At 36.5% G+C, this 26661-nt stretch overlaps 2 protein-coding genes across 2 annotated transcripts in view; one reads left to right on the forward strand and one right to left on the reverse strand.

The window, feature by feature from the left end:
• KIF28 (Kinesin-like protein KIF28P) overlaps window positions 1-8608 on the forward strand; it is a 37850-nt gene extending 29242 nt beyond the window's left edge. Inside the window, exons 19-22 of the mRNA XM_087717995.1 lie at window positions 2528-2634; window positions 5286-5436; window positions 6705-6895; window positions 7729-8608. Of these exons, the coding sequence (XP_087574121.1) occupies window positions 2528-2634; window positions 5286-5436; window positions 6705-6895; window positions 7729-7893 (614 nt within the window). The 3' untranslated portion in view covers window positions 7894-8608. The remainder of the gene's footprint in view (window positions 1-2527; window positions 2635-5285; window positions 5437-6704; window positions 6896-7728) is intronic.
• Window positions 8609-8750: 142 nt separating this feature from the next.
• SCCPDH (saccharopine dehydrogenase (putative)) lies at window positions 8751-26563 on the reverse strand. The gene is made up of 12 exons (XM_014052310.2): window positions 26273-26563; window positions 24624-24736; window positions 22195-22275; window positions 19875-20004; window positions 17663-17712; window positions 16525-16655; window positions 15958-16075; window positions 15055-15174; window positions 14908-14964; window positions 13939-14050; window positions 11020-11101; window positions 8751-9525 (listed from the first exon to the last, which is right to left on the reverse strand). Exons 1-12 carry the CDS (start codon window positions 26457-26459, stop codon window positions 9420-9422), a joined length of 1287 nt encoding a protein of 428 aa, XP_013907785.1. The 5' UTR covers window positions 26460-26563; the 3' UTR covers window positions 8751-9419.
• Window positions 26564-26661: the final 98 nt, after the last annotated feature.

Consider the following 26661-nt stretch of genomic DNA (forward strand, 5'->3'; position numbering starts at 1 on the left):
TTTTATACTATGTAATCTTGATGGTTTTCCCACCCATGTTCTCTCCTTATGTTCATATTCCACTCATTCTGTTAGGAATCACTTACGACAATAATGACTTACAACCAGATTTCCAGTCCCAATTGCAGTCGTAAGTCAAGGACTATCTGTGTTAGAGTTACAGGTTTCAAAACCTGTTATTGATAAATTTAATATTCAATAATTAACTAAATTGGACAGCGTGTGACTCGTGAATCAGAATGAAATGTTAACAAAGATTTCTATCTAATTCTATCTAAAGCAGAAGACCCTGTAGCTTTTCAGACAGGTGGCTGTCCAGCCTCTTCTTAAAAACTTCCAGTGATGAAGCACTTACAACTTCTGAAGGCAAGCTGTTCCACTGGTTAATTGTCCTCACTGTTGGGAAGTTTCTTAATCCTCCTTGCCTCCCTCCTCTGTAAGACACTGCCGTATTCTGATCTATTAAATCATTCTCAGTTTTGGAAACACGCAACATGTCCATTGTTCTCATTCATTCAAGCTGTTTAGAATGATCTCATCTTACATTCTAAATTGCATTCTTCCCAATGCCATGATTGTCACCAAGTAGACTCATACAGTAGATGCTGGCTTCCATCACTGATCATAACTTTGGCCTGCCAAGGCTTTAACATATTACTTTTTAGTAAGTATTTTAGCTCTCTGTGTCCGCTATGCAGAATTCTCTGCTAACACTAGGAAGAATACTGGTCAGGGTAATCTTTGGCTGCTACCAACTCCAACTTTACTCATGGAATGCTCAAATACTATTCTTTACTAGAGGCAAGAGATTTCTGATCAAGAGTCTACCATGCAATCCAACAGATTATTCTTACTCCCTTATCCCTTACCTTGTTCCCTTCAACTAGAAGGTACTTGCAGTGTACTGATATAGAGTTTATTTAGAAATGGAAAACCTGTAGCCTTCCAAATGTTGGTGCACTAAGCTTCCATCTTGCCTCACCTTTAGCCAGGCTTATTGTGTCAATAGTTCAGGAATATCAAGAGTCTATCAAAGATTCCCCACCCTACTTTGGCTTGTTGATATAAAGAGCTAGTCTTTGGAAACCTGCAAAAAAGTAATAAAAACGTATATATGTATGTTTATAAGTACAGATATATGTATTATGCCTGTATCTGTGAATTTATTGGCCAAATAGACCTAATAAATATTAAACTAAGCAGAAACAATACAATAATTGAAAGGAAGAAAATAATAATATCATATTTTATTCCCATGGCTGTGGCTTCTAAGCATTGCAGATCATTTTGCATTATAAACAGCTGGAATAATACCACATATATACTGAAAGGACTTCTGAAGGATTAGAGCATACACAGAGTGTAACAATTCAGCTTTTGTTAAATTGCTGTTGAGAGAAGCTCCATTGTAACCTAACATGCCAAATTCATAGATAAAACTTCTAGGCGAATTGCCAAGCTTAGTCTAGTAAAGTAACAAGTGGATTGTGTCAACAACCTTGCTTGTAACTTGAAATGTGTGTTCAGCATTCCCTAACAAAGCTCTGTTTTATATCCCAGCAAATGTATTTCTTTCCTCTTCTAAGGTCCATTGTTTTCAGTGCACTGAGAAAAATCATGATATTTGTGTAACATGAAATAATGTTTCTAACACTATGATGAGCTGTTCAAGCTGTATAAGACTATAAGAAGTTTGACAAAAAGTTTTTTTTCCCACGAGACGGTGAGGCTCGAGCCTGTTTTTTTTCTCTCTTTATGCCTGCTCTGTTAAGGTGGGAGACAAAAATGCCATCAAGTCTTTTTGCTTTCTCCAGAAAATAAAAACTGATAATCAGTAGCCTCGTATTCAGAGTTACATTGGAATTATCAGATTCTGAGCTGAATTCAAAAACCTTACAATACTATACCAGATCAAGTTCAATTTTCAGTGTAGAAAGTTGTACTATTGACTTTTGGACCAAATGCACAATTCTTTTTACTGTTGGTTGGTTCTTTATTACATCTTGCTTGTTCATTATTAGACTACCACAGCTACAAAATTCTGACTGTTCTGTTGGAAACAGTTTATTTATTTATTTAGTTTTAAAGCCATCCATCTCTTTGATCCAGTGACTCTGCATGACATCACTTGGATGTCATTCGTCCAGCATGCTTAGCCTTCCTAGGTGACACTGGGTCCTCTATCATGCTTCCTTGTTTCCCTAGGATACTGAGCATGAGCAATATCATAATGGTGGTTGTTGGCTAGGAGTGGGATGCCTGCAGGGACCTTAAGTAGCAGAATATGCCATCAGGTGAGAGGCGAAGAAGGATCACCCAGGGTAGCTGAGGCTAATTTATTTAGAAGCATGATGTAAAGAATCTGTAAAATAAAATTCTGAAGCCTAAGGGCATATCAGTCCAAGTAACTTCAAGGTTACTCAGGATCCCTGATAGAAAAATAAATGATATTGACACAAAATGATCCTATTTTCAGCTAGAAAATATTGCATGCTTCTTAAGTAACAATATTTTCCTGCTCCTACAGAAGGATGTGCAGAATTGTGTTCTACTGAGGAAGGCATGGCTGTCATTAGCGAAAGCTCATATATTATCGATAATCCAAAAGCGGGGATTTTAATACAAGGTGATCTGGTGAGTGTGTGACCAGCAGTTAAAAATAGTGTATTCTTCATTTCTACACAGCTCAAATAATGCATGCTTTTATGTGCTTGGCCTGATTTTGAATAGAGAAGGAGCATGAAACAGAGTCAGGAGGGAGTCCAGGGAAAGGGGGAAGAGGATCCTAGAAGGTTGTTGGGGAAAGGCCACAATTAGAAAAGTTTAAGCGAATAGAGAAAGAAGTATAAAGTTATACTGGAGTGGGACAGTGGGACTGGTGGTATAACATGTTATATGTGTGATAAGGCTGGAAATGTTGCCTGGAATTGGATCATCCGGACAGAAAGACCCTACTTTCTTGACCCACTGTTCAGAATCTTCAAAGGTTGGAGGAGATCGTTGTGCAACAGTTAATGGGAGATTTACTGAAGAGTGTAGTTTGATGCCATTGCATTCTCACATCATTTGGGATATCCTCAGGACTGACATTCAATCTTGCACAAATGTTTATGGGGAAAAAGCACTATTGTAGGAATAGTATCACAGCTCCCTTGCAACATAATAGAAACAGATTTCCCAACGTTGGCAACTGTCCGTCCCAGAGTTTTGGAAGAGCAACCAATATCGAACTGCTGCCAGGATTTCTATAGATGATAAAGGGATCAGGACTAAAAGGAAGGGAAAAAATCCCATTGATATGCTAGAACAGTGATGGTGAACCTTTTCGGCACCAAGTGCCCAAACCGGAACATGTGTGTATTTGTATTTGTATTTGTATTTGCCTTTATTTGTATGTCGCCCTTTTCCCTGAAGGGACTCAGGGCGGCTCACAATTCAAAAGGGAGGGGGAAAACGACAAACAGTAAACAATACAACATATTAAAAGAGAAAAAACGCAACAATCACACCATTCGAGTGGAGCTTTAATCTTAGCCCCAGGCCAGCCGGGACAGCCAGATCTTTACAGCAGCGCGGAAGGATTGGAGGGTGGTGAGGGTCCGAATCTCCACGGGGAGTTCGTTCCAAAGGGACGGAGCAGCCACCGAGAAGGCCCTCCTCCGGGTAGTTGCCAGTTTGCACTGGCTGGAAGATGGAATTCGGAGGAGGCCTAATCGATGCGATTGAATCGGTCTGGTGGAGGTGATTGGCAGTAGGCGGTCTCTCAAGTATCTCAAGTGTGCATGTGTGGGCCGGAGCACCGGAAACCTTAAGACCAGCTGACCGGCGCACACATGCCTGTTTTTTTGGTTGGCTTTGGCCATTTTCAGGGCTATTTTCAGGCCGGGTTTTTTTTGGCCCAAAACACCCAAAAAAATAGCTGGAAAAAGGCCCGAAAAATGGCCTGAAAAAGGCCCGAAAAATAGCCTGGGAAATGCCCCCAAAATGGCCTGGTAAAGGCCCAGGAAACAGCCGGTTTTTGGGCTGTTTTTCAGGCCGTTTTCCAGTGCTCCAGTGCCTGTGAAGACCAGCTGGCTGGTGTGCATGTGCGTGCCGGAAACAGAAGAGCAGCTGGTGACAGCGTGCGCCCTCACAGAGAGGGCTCTGCGTTTCAACTCTGGCACACGTGCCATAGGTTCGCCATCACGGTGCTAGAAGAAAGGGGTGAATTAAGGGGTGAATTAACATCACGAGTTCTGACCTAAATCCCGAAGAAACCAGCAGAAAGGAAAAAGTAGGGAATCAGAAAAAGGCTACCTCTTCTGTTAGGAAAACAGAAATATGAGAATGATTGATAAAGGAGAAACAGGTTAAGAAGACTTCCCAACTTGAGGCCTGAACTTTCCATGTGGTTTCTGGGAATTTTCATGTACTTACTAGGGCTGCATTTTGCTATTGATTAATTAAATTTATTGCTGCTCATCTTACCACAGAATAACTCTGGGTGGCTTAGGGTCATGCTCCTAACTTGGCAAACTTTAAACAGATGTGCCTTTATACGTTCAGTTCTCAACTATGGAATTATTTTTCAGAAGTGAGCAGCTATTGCTTTTGAAGGATAGCCAACGTAGGACTGTATGATGGGATTTTAGTCTTTAGCTCATGCAATATTCCTATCTGGATCAGCTTCCACTCTGAACTGCTGTTTTGAGAGTGATTCCCATTATTATAGAAAGGAAAAATGATTTATTTAGTGATACTGTGTCTCATTAGATCAGATATTACCATACAGCAGCAATACGCTGGAAGTTCTGAAGAGCCAAGATGGGGAAGAGCTTCTGGAGTTGGTCAATCTATGTGGTTGCTATGAATTGGCATTGATTTAATGTCCCAAGTCTTTGTCTTTGTCTCTGTAATGTGTATATCTGCAGTCATTAATATAATTGTTTCTTGCTGATGGGACAGCTGTTTTCTTTTTTCTTGAGGAAGTGATTCCCAAATGAATGAAGGCTTCTCCAGAAACATACTCAACAGTAACCAACTTCAAAGGGAGATCTTATGTACTTTATGATTTATAAATTATCAGTACGTTTTGGTGCCCCTGCCCTCCCAGGTCTGCAAATGGCTTCAAGTATTTATTCTGTGACTTCAGTTCAAACATTCTGCACCAAGCTCTGGGCTTTGCTTTTAAATTGCCAATAACCATTTTAATTCAATGAAAAAGCTTGCATTATTAATCGCAATTTCCATCTGAATAATTGCATACACACATCCTAAATAATATAATAATAATATATTTTATTCAGGATACAGAAAGCCATATTGCTGAACTTTATCAAAAGCTGTTAAAACTAGAACAAGAGACTGAATTACTTAGAGATATTAATAGATCTCTGACAGAGGAAAACATACATCTGAAGGCTAAACTGAAAGAATATGAGGCAGAAACCCATTTCTGTAAGTATCTTACAGAAGTAAAATGTAAGTAAAAATGTAATTCTTTACTTTTCTTTATGTTTACTTTGAAATTGATAAGCCAGCTGTTACCAAAGCTTATAGCCCTCCAGATGTTGTTGAAGTACAATGTCAAACATTTCTTAAACCCATCTAGAATTGCTGAGAACGGGAACTTTTAAAATAATTATTTTATTAACTTGAGACCGGGATGGAATGCTCCACAGAATAACAGAGTTGGGATCTTGCAGGTCATCTAGTCCAACCCTCTGCCCAAGCAGGAGACCCTACATCTCCCCTCTGCCTAGGATCAAACTCACAACCTCCTGATTGTGAGGCTAGAGCTCCACCTTTAGGCCACAAAATCAGGTGGCTCCAACTGGTTTCATCTGAAATATTCATTTTTGACTTTGTAGTGGGATGGTATTCTGAAGATCATTTATTTAGTTATTATTTATTTATTAATATCTGTTTTCCAACAGAGCAATTCAAGAGCAAAAGCAGTGTACATAAATACTGTTCCTTATATCCCCCCTCCCCCCCGCACAATCCTGTGATGAAGGTTGGACTTCCTGGCCTCAAGTCACCCAATGAGATTCTGTGGCCGAGAGTGGATTTGAATCTAGGTGTTACCAGTCAAACAACTTAAGTACCACATCACAAATTTCTAAGCTATGATGCATGATTGCAAATATCACAACAAAATTAGGATACAGACAAGAGCTTTAAAGGTAGTCCTTGACTTATCATCACAATTGAGCCCCAAATTTCTGTTGCTAAATGAAACATTTGTTAAGTGAGTTTTACTCCATTTTACAATCTTTCCTGCCACAGTTGTTAAGTGAATCACTGCAGTAGTTAAGTTAGTAATATGGTTGTTAAGTGAATCTGGCTTTCCCACTGACTTTGCTTGTCAGAAGATTGCAGGTGATCACAAGACCCTGGGACACCGCAACAGTCATAAATGTGAGTCAATTGACAAGTGTCTGAATTTTTATCACATGGCCACAAGGTTGTTGCAATAGTTTTAAGTGTGAAAAATGGTCATAAGTCACTTTTTCCAGTGGTGCTGTAATTTTGAACAGTTACTAAAGAATGGTTTTAAATAACGAACTACCTGTATTTTGTTAACAAGTGTATATTTGAGATTAGGTATGATTGCAAATTGAGCTTCAAACAAATAACACTCTAACATTTTATGGTGGGTCCCCTTCTGTACAATGCATTCCTATTCTCAATCCATTGATATTGATTTTTAAATCTTCTTATAGGTAAGATCTTAAAATCTCCTTCAAAACTCCACGTTAATAAGATAATTTCAGCAGCATCAAGAGATAGTCGCACAGTGTGCAGCTCTCGGGTCAGCTGTGATGCTGAATTTGCTAAAGCTCTCAAATCCTTCTACCAGAAAATGAATGTGATCAGAGGACAGTTCTTAAAACTACAACACTACAGAGCCCCGGTATACATTATAATTATCTTGGAAAGACGCAGATTATGTTCTCCTTAGTTCTAAACAGTTTGTGTTTTCTGGATATCATTTCCACAAGGTCTGAGTAATTTATTTTTCTTCAGGTTTTCACACCTAGTACTTTCTTCACAGCCTTTTATAGCCCCCAGATCACCACCATCAACTGGGCCAATTTTAGATTAGGGCCAAAATGGGTACCTTGACTTGCTGCCAGGGAGGCCTCAACAAAGCTTAGGCTTATCCCCTTTTGCTTTAAATATAAACAGATCAGAGGTGATATTCAGCAGGTTCTGACCAGTTCTGGAGAACCAGAAGTGGGAATTTTGAGAACTTCAGAGAACCGGTAAATACCACATCTGACTGGCCCCACCCCCATCTATTCTCTGCCTCCCGAGTCCCAAGTGATTGGGAGGAAATGGGAATTTTGCAGTAACCTTCCCCTTGAGTGGGGAAGGAATGGAGATTTTACAGTATCCTTCTCCTGACATGCCCACCAAGCCACACCCACCAAGCCACACTCACAGAACCAGTATTAAAAAAATTTGAACCTGCTCCACTGATCCAGAGGCTTCAAATTTAGGATACTAAAAATACTTTCTATTCTAAATCAAAATTGTTGGTGACTAATGTGATAAATATCAATTAATGTATACAGTAATTATTTAAAGTACCTTGTTGAAAAAACTTTGTTCTATAGACTGTCCATTTGCTGTTTTCGTATCAAAGTTCCTATTTCCTTGATAGACGTTATGAACCGCACTATTATTTAAACATTTTTTACTATACAATATTACAGGAAAGAATGTTATTTATTTTATTTTTAGGATGAAGATAACATCCAACTACTTCGACTTTTTACTGAGAGACAATCACACTTGTTGAAGGATTTTGGAGAACAACTTGAGTCAAGTATAAGTAAACTGAAAAATGATGTTGCCTTAATAGTTAAGAAGAAACGAGAGGCTAGGTTACAGCAAGGCATTAAGTGAATGTGGTTTACCAAGTAAAATATTAAGTGAGTTGGAAATTAAATCAGTAATTACATATATCATTATATGTCAACTGCCTTCTAATTTCTTCACAATTTCAACATTAGCTTTTTGAAAATTTTCTTCCTTTAAACCTTGTTCACAATATAGAAGGAAGTACACTGGAATTTAGTATTCATTGTAATAGAGGTAGTACTGTGTGTCATTCTCAACTCTTTCCAACAAGAGATTAATAAGAAAGTTTTGTTACTGTTGCTAATTATGAACTTTCCTTTCCAAACAATGAGACTTATGGAGTTCTTGATGCTCTCTGGGCTTGGTTGCCTGCTTGCAGACATTTCATTACCCAACTAGGTGACATCATCAGTGCATGTGAGTGTGGGGTTTGTTCAGTTTATTCAGAAGCTTGCCTTGCCAGTATTGGTGGGGATGTGGTTGTCTCCTAAATAGTTCCTAAACTGTCTAAGGTTTCTTTTTTGCTTGTTTCAGCTTTCTCTTTTATTGGAATCAGACTTTCTTAGCTCTCTTTATCAGTACCACAAGTCCTAATAAAAGTTTAGATTTCTATATATCCATGTGATTTATGTTGTTGATGATCTCATTGCCTCCTAAATTGTGAATAAACATAAGCAATTCCAGAACATCCCATTTCTGTTCGGGACATAAAAAAGGCTTTCAGCATTAAATATAAGGATTCATAATCTTGCTTTTAATTTGAGCTAATAAATTAGAGATGGTATTCCATTTTCCATCATACTATCTAAAATAGGATGAAATACATTTTCTTAATCTATTGGATCATACTAATTCTTACACTATAACTGAATTATGCTTTAAACATTTATGAAACTGAACACAGATTTTCAATCCTTTTATTGCATTGAAAAATAACAAAGAAAATAACAGCAACTAAGTATGAGATTAGTTCTTAAAACGCCAGATATTCAGGTATGTTTCAGCTGGAATGGATACTTAAGATATGAAGTTTAACTGAACAAGTTAAATGCTTTCATAATGCTATAGCAAACAATCAAATATAGAAAAATACCAAATGACTGGACTAAGACCTAACTTACGGACAATTACTTTATTCCGTTAGTCAACAAGATGTCAATGGAATTTATTCCCACCTTCAATATTTGATCAGTTGGCAGAGTTTCCACAATTTAATCTGCAATAACTTTCAAAAATCAAATAGGAAAAAAGTATAGTTACTCATTAAAAATTAAATGGATCAGAGTTAGATTTAATGTCTCCTAGAAATTGGGTTTGTTTCTAAAAAGCAAGAGGACTCTATGAGTCATTCCATTAGATTAACCATTGCTAATTAGTTAATGGCAGTTACCTATTTCCAATACTAATAAGTCCATCTTTCTAACTCTCATGTAAATCATTCAAGCAACAGTATCGTTACACTATACATATTAAGTTTATCAACTTTATTATTATTTCATTTTGAAAGTGCATGCGCGTGCACACACACACACAAAGAGCTGCTGGTCATGTTGTATTTGTAGATTTTCTTTTCAGACTTCAGACTTGCTTATGACAGAGAATTCAATTCCGTGCTTGTTCAGTCTCTCCACAAGTTTTGTCTTGTAGAACACAGCCCCAGGAGAATAGACACCACCTCTGTAAAACAAATCACATTTGCAGTTAGCAACACACAAATAAAAGCAAGCCTATTTTTTTTACAACAAACCATGTTAATGCAAATATTAATGCAAGTTGGGGGTTAAAGATGGGATTTTCTTCCGATATAATCCAAAAATCATTCATCTTAATGCGAACAGTTTGTAATTTTTTAAAAAAAGGAAAAAACCATAACAGTGATTTTATAAATTGGATGCATGAAATAACTATGGAGTAACTAATGCAATAGTCATGATTACACAATTGTAAATTTATTGAATTCAATAAAACATATCCAGGTACATAAGACTGCAGCTCAAATCATAAACCTGATAAGCAGGTTTGAAGAAACTGGTAACTTTTTTTCCGTCTATTAGTAACTATTCATAGAGTAATATGATATTCTCTTATTCACAAACCAAGTTTGGATGGCATACAAAACATAGTTAATCAAATTCCTTATAAAAGTAGTCCCTAATTTACAACCATTTGCTAAGTGACTGAAGTTACCATACACTGAAAAAAAAAGACTTATGCCCAGTTCTCACACTTGCAACCATTGTGGTGTCCCCCCCCCCCAAATCATATGATCAAAATTCAGGTGCTTGGCAAATGCCACATATTTACATTTACAACCTTCCTAGGGCGTTTCCGACAAGCTAAATCAATGGGGAAAACAGATTTGCTTAACAAATACATAATTCATTTAACTGCAGTGATTTGCTTAACAATCATGGCAAAAAAGTTATAAAATGAGGTGTGACTCACTTAACAATTGCCTTGCATAGCAACAAAAAAAAATGGACTCAATGTGGTCACAGGTTGAGGACTGCTTGTAGTGTTTCTAATGTTTATTCCTCACTGCCAGCTTTCTATAAATAGCTCAAAATATGTTGATATGAGGGCTTATAAAATGGGAGAGTTATTATAGCATGGAACTATTCAACCAGTAGGATTTTGCCATTTAATTTCTTATCCTTAAATACGGTTGGTCCTCTATTTACAACGGTTCATTTAGTGACTGTTCAAAGTTACAAAGTTACAACAACATTGAAACTTATGGCCGTTTTTCCACAGTTATAACCTTTGCAGCATCCCCATGATGATGTGATAAAAATTCAGATGCTTGGCAACTGGTTCATACTTATGAGCATTGCTGTGTCCCAAGGTCACATTTGCAATCTTTTGACAAGCAAAATCAAGGGGAAAGTCATTTAACAACCATGTTACTAACTTATTAACTGCAGTGATTCACTTAACAATTGTGGCAAATAAAGGTTATAAAATGGAGCAAAATTCACTTAACAAATATCACTTAACAAAAGATATTTTGGGCTCAATTGTGGTCGCATGTCGAGGACTATCTGTATATTTCACTCAACTTATTTGAAAAAACTGACACCAACAATTGTGAAATTTCTCTGGTACTTATTTTCATCTAATAACTATAGGATGCAAAATAAGATGTTTTACGATTAGAGGATAAACACTCACTTTTTAGGAAGTGAATTCTTGTCCTTAAGAAGTGCTACAGCAGCCTGTACCATTGCTATAGGTGTAGCAACATAACCAGCCTCTGTAAAGAGAAAGAAATATCATTACATTCATCACTTCAGAACATTTTGAGATGAAGATGATGAAAAATGAAACTATTGTGATCAAGTAGAAATACAGTAGATACAGTAGTTGCTTTATCTGAATCTCAGTAAGAATAGGAAGAGCTTACAAGAACCTGGACAGAGAAGGGAAGTCAAAAGAAGCAACAGCAATAGCACCCAAGACTTATATACCGCTTCACAGTGCTTTACAACCCTCTCTAAGCAGTTAAGAGTCAGCATATTACCCTTAACAATGTGGGTCCTCATTTTACCCACCTTAGAAAATGGAAGGCTGAGTCAACTTTGAGCTGATGAGACTCAAACTGCTGAACTGTCAGCAGAAATAACCTGCAATACTGTATTCTAACCAGTGTGCCACCATACTCACAATTAACCGTTGGACACAACAAGGAAAAAGTACTGTATACTGTGTATGAAAATAGAAACACTGGTAGTCCAGGAGGAATTTTGTTCTGCTGTACCTTTAAATACAACCAATATCCTAAATTACCTGTTAAATAACATCTATTTATTTGTAACCAAATGGTCCTTTAAGTAAATAGAAGTCAGAACTTTTTTAAAAAATCCCATTCCTTACACCTATACATATTAGGGAAAAAACAATAAGAACTGTACATTCATTATTTTGAGGTAGTGGCATCAAGGTTTTAATGAAATTTATTTCCAGGCTAAACTTAAGAGAAATTGCCACTATTGAAACAATAAACCTAGGTTCACCATAAGCGCATAAAAACCAGTTCTCTGATCTCTGACTTCCATCATTCCTTGCTGCTTACTACATCATGATCATACTACTGACACTAATTAGTAGTCACCGAAAGAACATCTGGCAGTAAGAAAAAATTAAATTGCAAATGGTTCTATCAAACTTAATAGGAGAATGGTGCTTTTTTAACTTTGTACTTTGTTTTACAAACAAAGCAATTATGTATCATTTGCATGTAGGCTACCAGTCCTCATATTAATTTAATCCTTCTCTCTGCATTACAGAATAATATTTCTGAATGCATCCTTATAAGTGTACATTGCAATCACAAGGTTTGACAGCAGAGGTACATCTCCATGACAAGAAGGCACTTCTACTCAGACAAATTGATCCTCACAACGTTCTGAATTGTCCTCTACTCTTTGGAAGCAGTTTTAAATAAAGGAAGGACAACTTGACTGCACAAATAGAATATTGATTTTGTATAATTAGATCCTGGAAAATAGTTCTACATGTCTTGCATTATAAATTCTCTATAACGACTACAAAAAAACCCTTTTAATTATATTGATTCAGTATAGTATTTCAACTGCTCAGGAAGATACATTTTTATAAATTATAGGGTTAGGAAACAAAGCATAGGCTTAATTTCCATCATTCTTTACTTCATTTTTTAACTTGTGATATTGTGCAAATTGGCAAACTGTGGTTAATATTAAATAGGAAGAAAAACACGGATGTGAATGGCTTTGCTAACAAATTCTTAAACAACAGTTTTGGTGAACTGTCTGAATTGAACCACATACTTCACTTGTTTGATATTTCTCTGAAATCTTGTTCACATAAAAAGTTTGTTTTAATATCACTGAGATATTTTGGAATACCAAGAAACATAAAATATTATTTTCATTATCTATTGCTGGAAACAATGCAATGTTATGTACCTTTTTATGTGATATGATGCACAGCTTTCTTATTCTTATTTACTTGTAACATGTTTTATATGATAAAACTCCTTCACACACAGCAACCACAGAATCCTGCTACATTCATCCATAGAGAAAGTATTAGGCTATTGTATCACAAACGCCACCATTTTGGGTGCATATCTACAATCACAATGCATATAAAAAGGGCTGTACAATGCAATGCCATGACACTGCTTTTGTTAGTCTGACCTACCTTGCAAACATCGCTACCCACACAACCATTTGGTTATATATTTAATGCTATATGAATTGTGGTCGGTCGGTCGGTCGGTCGGTCGGTCGGTCGGTCGGTCGGTCGGTCTGTCTGTCTGTCTGTCTGTCTGTCTGTCTGTCTGTCTGTCTATCTATCTATCTATCTATCTATCTATCTATCTATCTATCTATCTATCTATCTATCTATCATCTATCTATCTCTAACTATCTTCTATTTTATTATTTATTTATAATATTATATTTATATAGGCCATACCTACATACGTACGTGTGTATGTATGTATGTTCCAGCGTAACTCTGGAGCACCTTGAGGAATTTCAACCAAACTTGGTATACAGATGACGTACCCTCTAGAAACAAATACTGGTGGGGGGAGGACGGCACACCTGGTGTGTGTGTGTTTTCCAGCATAACTCTGGAACGCCTGGTCTGTTAAGAAGAGTGAGTGCAGTGTCCTAGAGCAGCAATTGTTTGTGATGTTATGGAGAGAGAAGGGGGAGCCTGGGCCATTAAGGAGAGCAAGTGTGGCATCGTAGAGCGGAATTGTTTGTGATATCAGTTCATTCACAGCTTCCTCTGAAAAGCCAGCCTAGGCATTCTCCCTCCAGTGGACCTATGGGGAAGCGCCTGATGGATTTGGGGCAAAGTGCCTGGATCATAGACAGGATGGGAAAGAGGAGTGCATGGGAGGGAGAAGGAAGAGGGCAGGGATGATGGGCATGGGAGTAGGGGGAAGAAAGGCCCCTCTCAGTGGCTCCCTGTCAGACAAACGCTTCCACGTCTATGAATACCCAGGCAACACCATGTTATCAGCTAGTATTAAATAAAGTATTGTTGTATGTAATTAATAATACAATTAATTTTACTCCAATATTACTGTTCTACCTGGTCCCTTCACTTGGGTGCAGATTTTAACATCAGGTTTGCCCTCCAGTGAATTTTTTCCTGTGCTATATCCCTCTCCAAGAAAGGTCATTTCAAAAGATGATTCTTCCATCTATCATTCAAAAGATAAAAAATAAAACAGTATTATATCACCAGACAGCACCTCAGTGTAAATCATGCATACATATTCTGTATACAATTACCCTGCATTCTAATTTATATCAATTTTGGGAATGAAATCAAATTATTTAACGATGATTTTTATCTCTAACCCGATTTGCAAGAACAATATATATGTAACCTTAAAGTAAGAGAAAAACTTAGTTACGGGTTAGTATTTCTAACATAGCAAACTAGATTCAGAGATATTCATGCTATGCTAAGAGAAAATAATACTGTGATTTAATTCTTACTGATCAGCCAAAGAATTTTTGCAGACTGAAATCCTGAGATGTTATGTATGCAAATAATACAACATATAAAAAAGATTTATGTTTACAAGATTACATATTGCCTTTTTTTATTCAACATTCAGATGAGCTTTCTGATGCCATACAGCAAACCTGAACATATCCAATGCAAATCTAAGTAAAACAATCAATGGTGAAACAAGTTAAGTTTGCCAACTGGACTTCAACACTATTAACGCATCCTAGCATTCCCAAATGGAACATTTGCCATTGTTCACTCAATTTGTTTATAGAAGCTTGAGATATTTAGTCTGCATTTAGATTAATGTAATCCCATGTATAGGATTAAAACATTTTTCTAATATAGGCTACAGAGCACAATATGTTTGATTCAGTATGTATAACAGTCTCATGTTAAGATATCAGAGTAAAAAAATAGAATAATAAAGATGAGACCTCTTTTACTGCATAAAGTACAGATTATATTCAGTTAGTAATATGCAGAAAACAATAATTATAAAATACGTATATTAGTGTGTAATAACAAAAGTAAAGTTACCTGTTTTTCTGTTGGTCCATCTTTTGTAAAATGTCCTCCAGAAAAGAATTCAGGATACTGAAGAAAGCAGTTTCATAGTAAGTTTCAGAATAATTGAACAATTGACAAAATTTGTCAAATTTCAAAACTAATTAAAAGAAATCTTACTTTTAACAGGAGCTTTCTTCCAAAGTTGAATTTTGTAAGCATTAAAAATAAAAGACCAGCAAACATTAGTTTTATGACAGAAGTGAGGCCGCCCACAGTGGTGTAAGCACCATACTGCACCTGAATAGGAGAGGTAAGTGATATCAAGTTTAGTATCCATTTCCATGAAACACTTACCAAAAAAAAAAAAAAAGGCCCAGAATTTTTTCATAAACAAGCTAATCGAAGTTATTAAAAAAGTTAATCTAGGAAGTATACTCCCTATCCGTAATCAGGGTCTTGTAAGAAGAGCTGCAGACAGAAGAAAACACTTTAATACTGGGTCTACACTGTCACCTACAGAGTATTAGCAACATATCTGCGATCAAAGCAATAAGAACACAGTAATGTACTTTTCTAAAGGCAATATAAAGGAAACATATTCTGAAATCCTTGAGATTAAGGATGGTCAAAATATTAGAAGGACATTTCAATGGAATACCATGACATTTTTATAAGAGAAACAATTATATTCTTCCTCCTATTTGCTATTTAAGAAGTAATTTGAAGTATAAGTCTGGAGTTGGTCAATTATTATAATATAATAATAATATGTAATATATTATTTAATATGTATATTATTTTATATTATATTATTTGAATATGGTCTTACAACAATGACTCATGTCTGAAGGTAATGGGCTAAAGAGGAGCAGGTAGAAAATGTCACTCTTCTGAAGAATAACTTAAGATGGTGAGTCCCTATATACAAATTTTGAAAAATTGACAAGATGTGGACAAGGGCTTATTATTAAAAAGTAAAACATCACTGATAGATTTCATAGCTTACATAAAAGATGGAAGCTTGTATTCCTTTGTTAAAAAGAAACAAAACTTATGTTATAACATGTTAAATAAACTTACAGGTGTTTCTTGCAAATGTGAATGCAAATACCGCTGTGTTCGCTTTACTACAGAGGCATCTGATCCCATGAATGGAATGGAATACTGTTTGAATTCATTACTGTAAAATACTGTACCTCTAAAAAAGACAAAGAGAAGATGAAGCATAACAAACATAGCTTGGATCAGCACTTTGAAAAAAAAAGGATATTTACAGTAGTGATAAGCAGTGTTTTTTCCAAGGGTTATAGGGAATGAGTCCAATGATATTACTGGGCTTGAGATTAACATTTTCAGCTTGTTTTTGTATTTTGGGTATGTATAATTGCAAAATAGATTTTGAATTTTGGAGAATAGTGGAAAATCACCATCTGGAGCTGCAAAATATAGGTGCCTTCAGTCTAGAGAATTGTTTACCTATTTTTTTAGTGATAGATTCCAATACCACATTTCATTTCAGGAAAGGCTTTGAATAACAGATTACAGATCAAAATTATTAAAAATGTCATTTTCTTCCTTTTACTCTAAAAAATATATTGAACAACATGTTTGCAATTTAAAACACTACAAGATGTATATTTTATGTACCTTCTTTTGAGTTTTGCTCCAAATACTGGAAGTTGTTTATATCCAATTTGTTTTCTAATTTTCTTCAAGTTTTCTTGATCCGCCAAGCCATATACAGCTGATTTCCAGGTTCCATCATGAATGCAGGCTCCCTGTTAAAATGGCATTATCATTCAACATACTGTATTGGAATGACATGCTACTTTGGCACATCCACTTAAACCAACCATGGAAGCATATATATATATATGCATGTGTGTGTGTATGTGTATATGTATAGTATTTATTTATTTATTTATTTATTTATTTATTTATATATCAATTATATTTATACCAAAACTGACTGAGGTATTAAATTAATGTATATGAAAAATCTATGTGCTTACATTTGGCCATTTTTTACTTACTTTTTACTCAATGATTTTGTTACAGAAACAGGCAAGAGAAAGGGCCACATAATCCATAATTTGGGTACATGGGCATTACATTTATTTGGTGAGCAACAAGGTCAGAAATTGAGAGAACTGGTGAAAATAGTATTAAGAAATTCCTCTAAAAAGTGCCTAGTTTTCCTTCCTTTTTCAAAATTCTTCCTTTATGGATAGTTGCGGGAAAACCTATTGAGGGATCTGTTTTCCTGGATAGAGAGGTATTATACTTGCATTTGTTTCTATTGTTAATTGTTTTATTTAGATGTTACAAGTTTTTCTGCCAATGGTAATATTTTAATTAATATATCATAATAAATTTTAAGGATCTGTTTATATTGCTACAGCCGTTTTGAGTAGACAGCAAAGAAATAAACAAATAAATATAAAATGTACTTAATATCATATATTATTTGTTAACAATGTAGCCTGAGCAGAAAATGTATGAAAACAAACAATTAGATGAGAATAAGCATTAAGAGATATTTTTTGCTATTTTGCTGATACTTTTATTTTATATATATAACGTACTGTGAATGTTTCAGAATTATCAGTATTATATCTTGCTGTGAACTGCTTAGTTTTATAAGATTGAGGCAAAAAGTAAAAGAAAAAAATAAGTGAGAATCTGCCAATAGTTAAAATATACTAATGGTCATATTCAGGTTCATGCTACAGTTTTTATAATTTAGCACAAAAAACCTAATGAAAAAAAGAAGAAATTAACCAACCTCTGGTCCTGATTTTACGTTCAAAAAACTTTCAATTGCAGTTAAAGTACCTTTAAAGAAAGAAATTAATAATGATCTGTGATAGTAAGAAACAATTAATATTTTTTAAAATATCAAATTACTGTCAGTTTGTTAATATTTATTACTGTTGGATAATTGATATATAGTAAGGTTTTTACGCATTCAACAACATGACATCTAATTTATTTGAGGCACATTTTGCAAAGAAAAATGTTCATTTCACTTGTTTCCTTTAGTGCAGAAAACAGGATTTCAATTTCTACTGGAGACATTAAAATATACAACTTAAACTGCAAAGTGTTCCAAGATTGAACAGGTTGCAAATAAGATTTACTTCAGGTTCTTGATCATGAGTGAAGAAGAGTGTAATAGACCCTGGTTTCACCTGAGCAGCTCACTGAAAAATTCAGGAGAACAGAATATCTGTGTGATCTTCCCACACTTGGCTATTGCTGTTCCAGTCAATCAAGGAACATAAGGTCTGCCTTTCTGGTGTGCTTATATATTGGAAAGACTGGAAATTAGATAGGGTTCATGGTATCTTTTTAAACTTTCTGGTGGAATCAAATCTATAAGATACTGTTCTTTAGTAGAAGTGCTCCTCCTCTCCTCCTTGTTTTGCCATATAAGGGAGCTGATGTTGGGAGACTATTCTTCAATACCTAGGCCACTGGCCTGTGTTGTCCCTCAGCGTTCTTTCATATTGTCTATCATGTTGTCTAACACTGATGTGAATCTGAGGAAGATAATCCAACTTTTGAAACTCTATTGCTTTTAACCATAAATTTTAAGGAAGAATTGGTACCCTTGGACAAAGTCTAAAATTGGTAATGGAATAAATGAAGAAAAACAAATTGAACATGGAGCCAAAAATAACAGAACTGCTATTGGAAAATAGAAACCTGAATTGGGAACTGAGGTTCAACCAATTGTGGATGGGATTTCATTATCACCAAAATTAGATTCATAGTCTAAGAGTATTCTTTATTTTTTAAACACCATCAGTGTTTGTGTGCAGACAGCTGTAGTAAGGAGTGACTTTGCTTTATTATGCCTAGTCTGCCAGTTGATATCCTTCCTGAACTGGATGGATTTGATAATGTTTACATCCTATCTTGAGGAGAACAACACAATTCAATTGTGTTGAATCACAACTGAATCTCTGCATGAAACACAACTGAATCTTTGCAGGAAAATTATGTAAAAAATGCAACAGATTCAAAATTTGGTAAATTTGTATAAGGTAGAGGAACCAAATACTGGTTGTATTAAGGAAATGCCTGTTATCTATTCATTACAAATGAAGTACAATTGGAGGTACTGGCACCTAAATAAGTCCTAGAGCTATGTATGCAACTGCCTCTCTTTTTATGAAACTGTTAAAGACTTTTCCTATTAGTATGCTGACACTATCTCCACTGTCAGAGGCCAACCTTTCTGACTTTTTGCATGTAGCTCCCAGGCTGTAGTAAAGACTCCTTCAAGAATTAAATTTGGCCCCCTCTCTCAATATTTACAAAATCTGTAAAGAAATGTTTATCAGGAGTTTAATTAGCTTTTTATATTCTACTTTCATATTTTATCTATATCAAGTACTTGTCAGAATAAAAATCAGAGTACAAATAAGTAAATAAATCATTTTAAGCGCAGTGTTTAGAATGAATGAGACATAATGGTGTACACTGAAAAGTATAAACAGTTAATTACTGCAGAAGAAATTAGAAATAGAGGCACTCCATTGACTTTGTTAGAAGATTAGAATTGGGGAAGGTATTTCCCTCAATTTCACAGCTAGTTTTCAACAAAAGATCTGTGGGAAGCAAGATTGCCAGATATTTGGTCAGATCTTCCACCAGACATTTCCACTCTCTGCACTATTATTATTTATTCTTAAAATTATTTAACTTTCAGTACTGATGCCTCTCTTCCCCCTTTTATTTTGTTATATGGTTTTGTTCAGATGCAGGATAAGAGCTGTTTTGTTTTTATTTGATCAATGAAAGCTTAACTAAAAGATAAGCTAAAGAGGTGGAGGAAGGTGAGGCATGTTTAAATAATTAATAAACAAATCATTTTTAGAATATAGGCTGCATTTTACCACAAACTAAACTAATATCTTGAAACATACAAATAAAGTACTACCATACTTCTCCTAGCATTTATCAAAAGATCAGTCAAACATAAAAATCACCTTTTAAGCTGTCTTTGGTGAATAAAACTCCCATATCTGCTGGAATAGAATCAAAACCACAGCTTCCAACAATATATACTCCTTTTTCTTCAGCTTTGCTATTATAATGTAGATACATTCCTTCCAGAAACTAAAGTAGAAAAACAATATTATATAAAGAAACACATTTTTAACATTCAAGCAAAAATAAATTTCTTAACATTATTTTTTAAACTGCTTTCTTGGCTATTGTGCCATCTAGTAATATTATAAATGTTTGTTTATTAAATGTTATTAACCATCAAAACAATTCTGTATTTTACAGTTAAATGTAAAATTAGTTTATGTTTAATATTCAACACAGATTTATAGAATTTTATAATTTCACCTAAAAGGCTAGTATGGTGTGTTAAATCAGTGGTCCCCAACCCCCGGTCCGCGGACCGGTGCCGGGCCGCGGAGTACCTGGCACCGGGCCGCGCAGCGGCCGGGGGCCATGATCCCTGCAGCTGGGCGCCGTGGCTCTCCTGCTGCGCCAGCCGCTCCTCTTCCAGCCGCTTGCCCAGCGCGCAAAGCTCCCGGCAGCGGTGCCACAGCTCCTCGAGGCGCCGGCGGCTCTCCTGGTTCTGCGCGCGCAGCTTGCGCAGGTCCTCTTGGCCCAGGTGGCCCCCTTCCAGCTCCTGCATCGCCCGCAACTTGGCCTCGTATCACTCCAGGCTCTGCGCGCAGCTCCAGCTCACCACCAGCGTGTAGTCGGAGGCCAGCTGCCGCTTCTCGGAGCGCCCAGCCCGGAGGACGCGCGGGGCAGACAGCAGCGCGGCTGGCCGCTGCTTGCGCGCTTCCTGCAGCCCTTCGTGCTCGGCCAGGAGCTGCTCCAGCAGCGCCTCCAGAGCGGCGCAGTCGGCCCACAGCCCCTCCAGCTGCTGCCGCCGCCGGGCCAGCTCGGGCTCCAGGCGGCGGAGACGCAGCTCTCCAAGTTGCGCGCTCAGCCTCTCCAAGCTCTCCAACTCGTGGCGCAGCGCGTCCCGCTCCAGCTCGCCTTGAGGTGATCTCAAAAAATAAGCTAGGTTGGATATGACTGGGATAAGATTTCCAGATGTTGACTTGGCTCAAGTCACCGGTTCCTTTTTCTTGCTGAATGAAAACTCCTGCATCATGGTTGTATGTAGGATGTATTTAGAAAAATTCAAGATGGGAACCATCTTGGTTTTTATGTGATGCAAATAAAAGAATAAATAGGCTTTTAATTTCATAGTCATGGCTATTACCTTGACATTTTCGATGTCACTCTGACACCCCTGTCCCAGATAATTTGGTGAATGGACAGAGAGGCTACCAGCTAGTAGTAGGCTGGCTTGAATGCACTTACTAAGAAAGGATTCACAGTGAATTCAATGAATAACATTTTTGGGTGATCATCAATCTGATGGGAGCTATATATCTATTGCAGCATTTACCTGCAAATTTAAAGGAAGTCCAGAAAGCGATTGCAATCTATTTGGCATATATTTACAAATACATATTGAAAATAATGCAACATCTAACATCTAATTAAAAATGGTGTCTGTAGAAGAATAAAAATGTGGTTGTGTGTTAACAAAAGAATAGAAACTATAAGCATATAATCTTCCATTCAAATAGTTAGAAATTAACTAGAAATAGTTAGTCCAGTTTACAAGCAACAGCCTGACGGTAGATCAGTTTACTGAAATATGGATTACTTAAAGGGGTACTCCGGGCTGGGAGTTTTTTTACACCCCCCCCCACCCTGCGCGCGCTCAGCGGGCCACGGTAAAATTATCACAGGCTGACTGGTCCGCGGCGATAAAAAGATTGGGGACCACTGTGTTAAATTGTTGGGAACTAGACTAAGAAAGCCCAGGTGCAAACCCACTCATCATCTCTCAGCCCACCCTACCTCATAAAATGGTGACAACAATAGGAAGGAAACCCCAATTGTGTATTTTCTTTGACTCCCAGAGGAAAGGTAGTATAAAATATAATTATAAATAAAAATACATTTATAAATAAAAATAATTTTACTATCCTAAACACAGTTCCTGTCTACCAATGTCCATTCACACTGCTAATTTATGGAAATGAAAGATGAGGTGTTTGTGGGAGTAGAGAGGAAACCACAGACACAAAAAAACCCTGCAGTTCCCAGCACCCATGGATGGTGGATCACATAGTATGCAGAACACCAATACAAAGTTTGATATGTGAAGTAAATAATTATCCTACACTAAGATAAGAAATACAAGTAAAAAAAGAGTTGGGATTGTGACCTAAACCAAATACTATTCCTCAAAGTCTGATTTATTTTCTTAATTGTACCTACCTGTGGTTCTCCACTAATGTCAATACAATTTGTGCCATTCTCAACACAAGCTTTTACCACAGGCTCTCCAAAAAAACGGTACTGTAAGAATGAAAAAAGAATAATAAATTATATTAATCTGGGATAATTTAATAGACCTAGTTTGAAGTTTCCTTTCCATTTAAAAAATAATAATAAAGAAATAAAGGAAACTTAACAAAGTTAGGATATAGTTATGATTTAGCTAATAAATTAAATTCAATGTGAATAAAAATATTTGGGTTTATTTTATAATAATTTAGAGATGAAAGCTATACATATAAACCTGAATAAAAACTATAAACAATTAAAACAAAAAGAAAACAAAAAGAAAAATTTAACTTGTATAAAAATATTTCAGTATAAAGCAAAGAAAAAAGAAAAAGCTTCCCCCTTTGTCACAAATATAGTTTTTTAAATAACTTATCACCTTATTTTAAAAAGCAACAAAGAATCTTCAACCTATCTAATTCCTTATTTGTAAACATGTGTTAAAAGCTCATAATTCAATTCCAATCAGCAAAGATCAATTAAGGGTTATCAAAAGTATCAATGTATCTATTATAAACTTAATCCAAAAACCCACTTTATAATCCTTTCTTTTCCTTCTGTATCCCAAACTTTACCTATAAAGAAATCACCAAAACCTTATCATGCAATTATGGTCAATCAAAATTGATTAAATGTTATCAGAAAAAATACATAACTATATTAAAATTAATCAACAGATTTAAAAATTTTCTTCTCATATGTCATATATATGAAAACAGATACTTAAAACCTCATCATTCAACCTTAATTAGAAAAAGTCAATTATTATTGAAGATAACAACACATCTCTTTATCTTTGATCAAATAAATCACCTTTATATTCCTTCCCCTTATTCTCTATGATTTTCGTCTTTAATCCCATCAAATAAAGCCCTAGAACTTAGTTTGTTTTTGTTTTCTGACTTTGAAAATTTTAAGAGTTTTTTCTTTTCCTTTTTGCTTTGCCTCGTTATAGAACCATAGACATTTAAAATATCTCTTTTATGCATCCAGGTTATTAAAATTATCTAAATCACTCTTCTGATTTATTATTTATATGTCTTTTTTAACTACTGAATCCAGGCTTATTTCTATACTAAGCAATCTATGATCATTTCAGAGATATTTCATTACCAGATTCCTCACTGCCTTCAACAATGGAAGAGTATCTAATGGGCTGCCGGAAAAGTTCTTAAAAAATTCAGAGATATATATCTGCCTTGAAAATAGTTCAAGTTGAACTTTATAGCACAGTAAAACATAGCAACTCGCCACAAGAAATGTTTTGTGACATTTTATATCATAAAATATGAGATGGTGCCCACACAGAAGGGAAAGCTGGGGTGGTGGACTTCAGTGAAATGGCAGTTTCCCAGGAAAGAGGACGCACATTCCAGAAAGGGGAGGGAGGCAAGAGGCAGCCCAGCTCAGAACTAGATAGAAGACAGAGAAAGAGAGTACAAGACAGGCACTCCCTAAAATCTCCCAGGGAATATCTGTAGGATGATAGTAGTAAGGATTTAGCCCGGTAAGATTCTGCCTACTATGTATAAGCAAATAAAGAATTGAACTCTAGCTAAATTATTCCATGCCATTCTTGGGCTTTGCCCGACATAAAACGCTTCATGGTATTTTTTATGTCATAAAAGGTTTTATAAAATTTTCCAAATTTCAATTCCACAGAAGTCATGGGTTCTGGATTTGGATACAGTCCTTAAATTAGTCCATTTGAGGCCCCTGGTTTCAAAATTGTTGCCTTATTATTGAATTACGGTATTCATTTTGGCAATCAAGGGTGGAGTAATGTACCAATGATAAAATACTATCCAGTCTAGTATTTTTGTAGTTTATTGTAAAACAGTCTCAAAATGTTTCATTTCTCTTGATAATTTCATAGTTTGCAAATATGAAGATCTGGAATTGAGATACTTTCTCTAGATTCAATGCTTAAACACATTGAATACAATACTTTAATAATTTAAATTTGCTTGAGAATTACATTTTCTAGCATAAAATAAGGTATATCAAACTACTTTGATGTTAACAGCTTATTAACTTCCATTAACTTGTTTTTGGTATCAGCTATGCACAAGTTTTCTTTTAATTTGCTTAATACTATAGAAGAGTGATTAATAAAAATTAATATTATGAATTTCAGTTTCAGTGTTAGGAAATAGGATTTTAATTTGCATTTAACTAGGAAACTTTTTGTTTTAACAGATAAAAATATTCCTAAAGAAATAACAAAAATGTAATTACAAAATATAAAAATCAAATAGATTTCTGGCAATATCTTATAACAATGTCATGTTTTAAGTAATTGCTTTAGGACAAGCACATTTTTTATTTATTCATGAAAAAAACTAGAAGAAAGCACTTACTGGGCCTACACAGTTTAGAACAATATTCGTTTGTTTAGCCATAGAAGCAAGAGAAGATGGATCGCTGACATCACATAGTATTATGCCAATTTCTGACTTCAGTTCTGTTTTCCCTGAAAATTTAACATTGACATGTTATTCTGAAAATCTCTTTAATTATTTTTCTTCAATCCATTATTTGTTCAATCACCATTTATTGATGCTATTTTTTTATATTTAGCTTTCTAATTACTTCCAGGAAACAAATTATATTACTTCTATATAAATTGCATCACTATCTCCCAAATATGGTTTCTCTACACAAGCATGTGGGAAGATAGTCACTTGTTACAAATGCTCACTAGAAAAAAAAAGTAAATATATAAAAGAGATATAATGTGCAAGGACAAAAATGCAAAAATGTTTCTTTTCACTGAACAAATCTAGTTCTGGAAACAAGCTTGGTGACTTCCAAAGATTTTGCAGTGTCGTGAAAAAGGCTGCAAAGCAAGCAATCTTAAAAGTGTTATTATTATAAAATTGCAAAATAATAACTTCTCTGGCACCACCTAAGTCAATGCAGATTGATGCAGAATTTTATCTCACTTTCCCTGCCCCTAATTGGGAAGGGAAGCATAGAGTTATGCACTCCAGACTCTTGGTCAATGAGCTGAAATATAATGACACTCCCTTTGTATGATTTTAAATGACAGTTAGGGCAATTTGTATGATTTTAAATGACAGTTAGGGCAATTAAGACAGAATAGGAGAATAAACAAATATCTGATAGAGAAGGGACTTCAGCCTTCTAAGGCCGGTAAAATGAAGACCCAGATCGTTGAGGGCAATGTGCTGACTCAGTCCGCCTCCTCTCTGTTAGCACATTACTCCCCACAATCTGGGTCCTCATTTTACTGACCTTGGAAGGCTGAGTCCAAGTAGAAGCATTGCAAACTGCTTAGAGAGAGGTTGTAAAACACTGTGAAGCCAGTGGTAAAATTCATTTTTTTTTGCAAAATTCCCCATTCCCTCCCCACTCCTGGCAAAGGACATTGCAAAAATCTCCATTCCGACCCCATTCTGGGACCAGCCAGAGGTGGTATTTGCCGGTTCTCCGAACTACTCAAAATTTCCTCTAACAGTTTTCCAGAACCTGTCAGAACCTGCTGAATTTCACCCCTGTGTGAAGTGGTATATACGTCGAAGCAAGGGTTATTGCTATTGCTCCTTGGCACCCTGACAGACAAACAATTTGATTAGGTGAAACTTTGATCCGAACCAGCAACTTTTAACGTTCTTGATCAAAGCCTCCAGGCTTTATCTCAGGGATAAAGGGAATAATTACATTAGGCACAGTCTGTTTTTTCTCCTTCCAGATGTGCCTCGCCCAAATGGCACACCTCTGCTAACTGAAACGTTAGGAAAAGCAGGCCAAGGCATCTGAAGAGGGCCAGGCTGGTGGAGAGCCTCTCTCTTTCCTTGCCTTCCCTCTCCCCCCAGCATCACAACATTAAGGTCAACGTCGGACACATCGTTACTAATTTTCCGACTGCAGCCAAGGAAGCTCAGTGGACGCGTCGTTAATTTCTTTTCTTTTTTTACTGCAGACTTTGGGGAGGGAGACAAGAGGAAGGCCCGCACTCCGCAAGACCTGCCCTCCCTTCTCTTACCCAACTTGGCGGCCGCCTTCTCGACCACGTCCTGCAGCTTCTCCCGAGACCTCCCGGCCACGGCCCAGCGCAAGGAGCCTCGCAGCTCATCCTCGGCAGCTACTCGGGCGACCTCCTGGACCACGTACTGTCCCGTGAAGCCCGAGGCACCGAACACCACCAGCTGGAAAGGCCGCTCGGTAGCCATGGGAACGAGAAGCCAAAAAAGCGCCCGGTCCACCAGCGAGCAGCGAGGAGTAAGTGCGGGACGCGAGGCGCGAGAGCGACAGCCCACCTCGCTTCGACGGCTCTAGAACGAAGCGGAGAAAGGGGCGGGGGCGGGCGTTGGCTCCGCCCACAGCCTCGGGCCTGTGCAGGTCACATGACAAGGCTCCCAATTGCCTCGCCCC

Source organism: Thamnophis sirtalis, unplaced genomic scaffold (genome assembly GCF_051295495.1).
Source record: "Thamnophis sirtalis isolate CommonGarterSnake01/CBP01778 unplaced genomic scaffold, rThaSir2_p1.2 scaffold_6, whole genome shotgun sequence".
Taxonomy (NCBI): Eukaryota; Metazoa; Chordata; class Lepidosauria; order Squamata; family Natricidae; genus Thamnophis; species Thamnophis sirtalis.

Excerpts from the sequence above, each read along its gene's own strand:
- SCCPDH (XM_014052310.2), bottom strand. The coding sequence starts at position 26,459 with ATGGCTACCGAGCGGCCTTTCCAGCTGGTGGTGTTCGGTGCCTCGGGC. Across the intron at positions 15,175-15,957 it reads CACATTTGCAAGAAACACCT|GTGCAGTATGGTGCTTACAC; the intron begins GTAAGTTTATTT and ends TCTCCTATTCAG. Across the intron at positions 14,965-15,054 it reads GAAGAAAGCTCCTGTTAAAA|TATCCTGAATTCTTTTCTGG; the intron begins GTAAGATTTCTT and ends TGCTTTCTTCAG.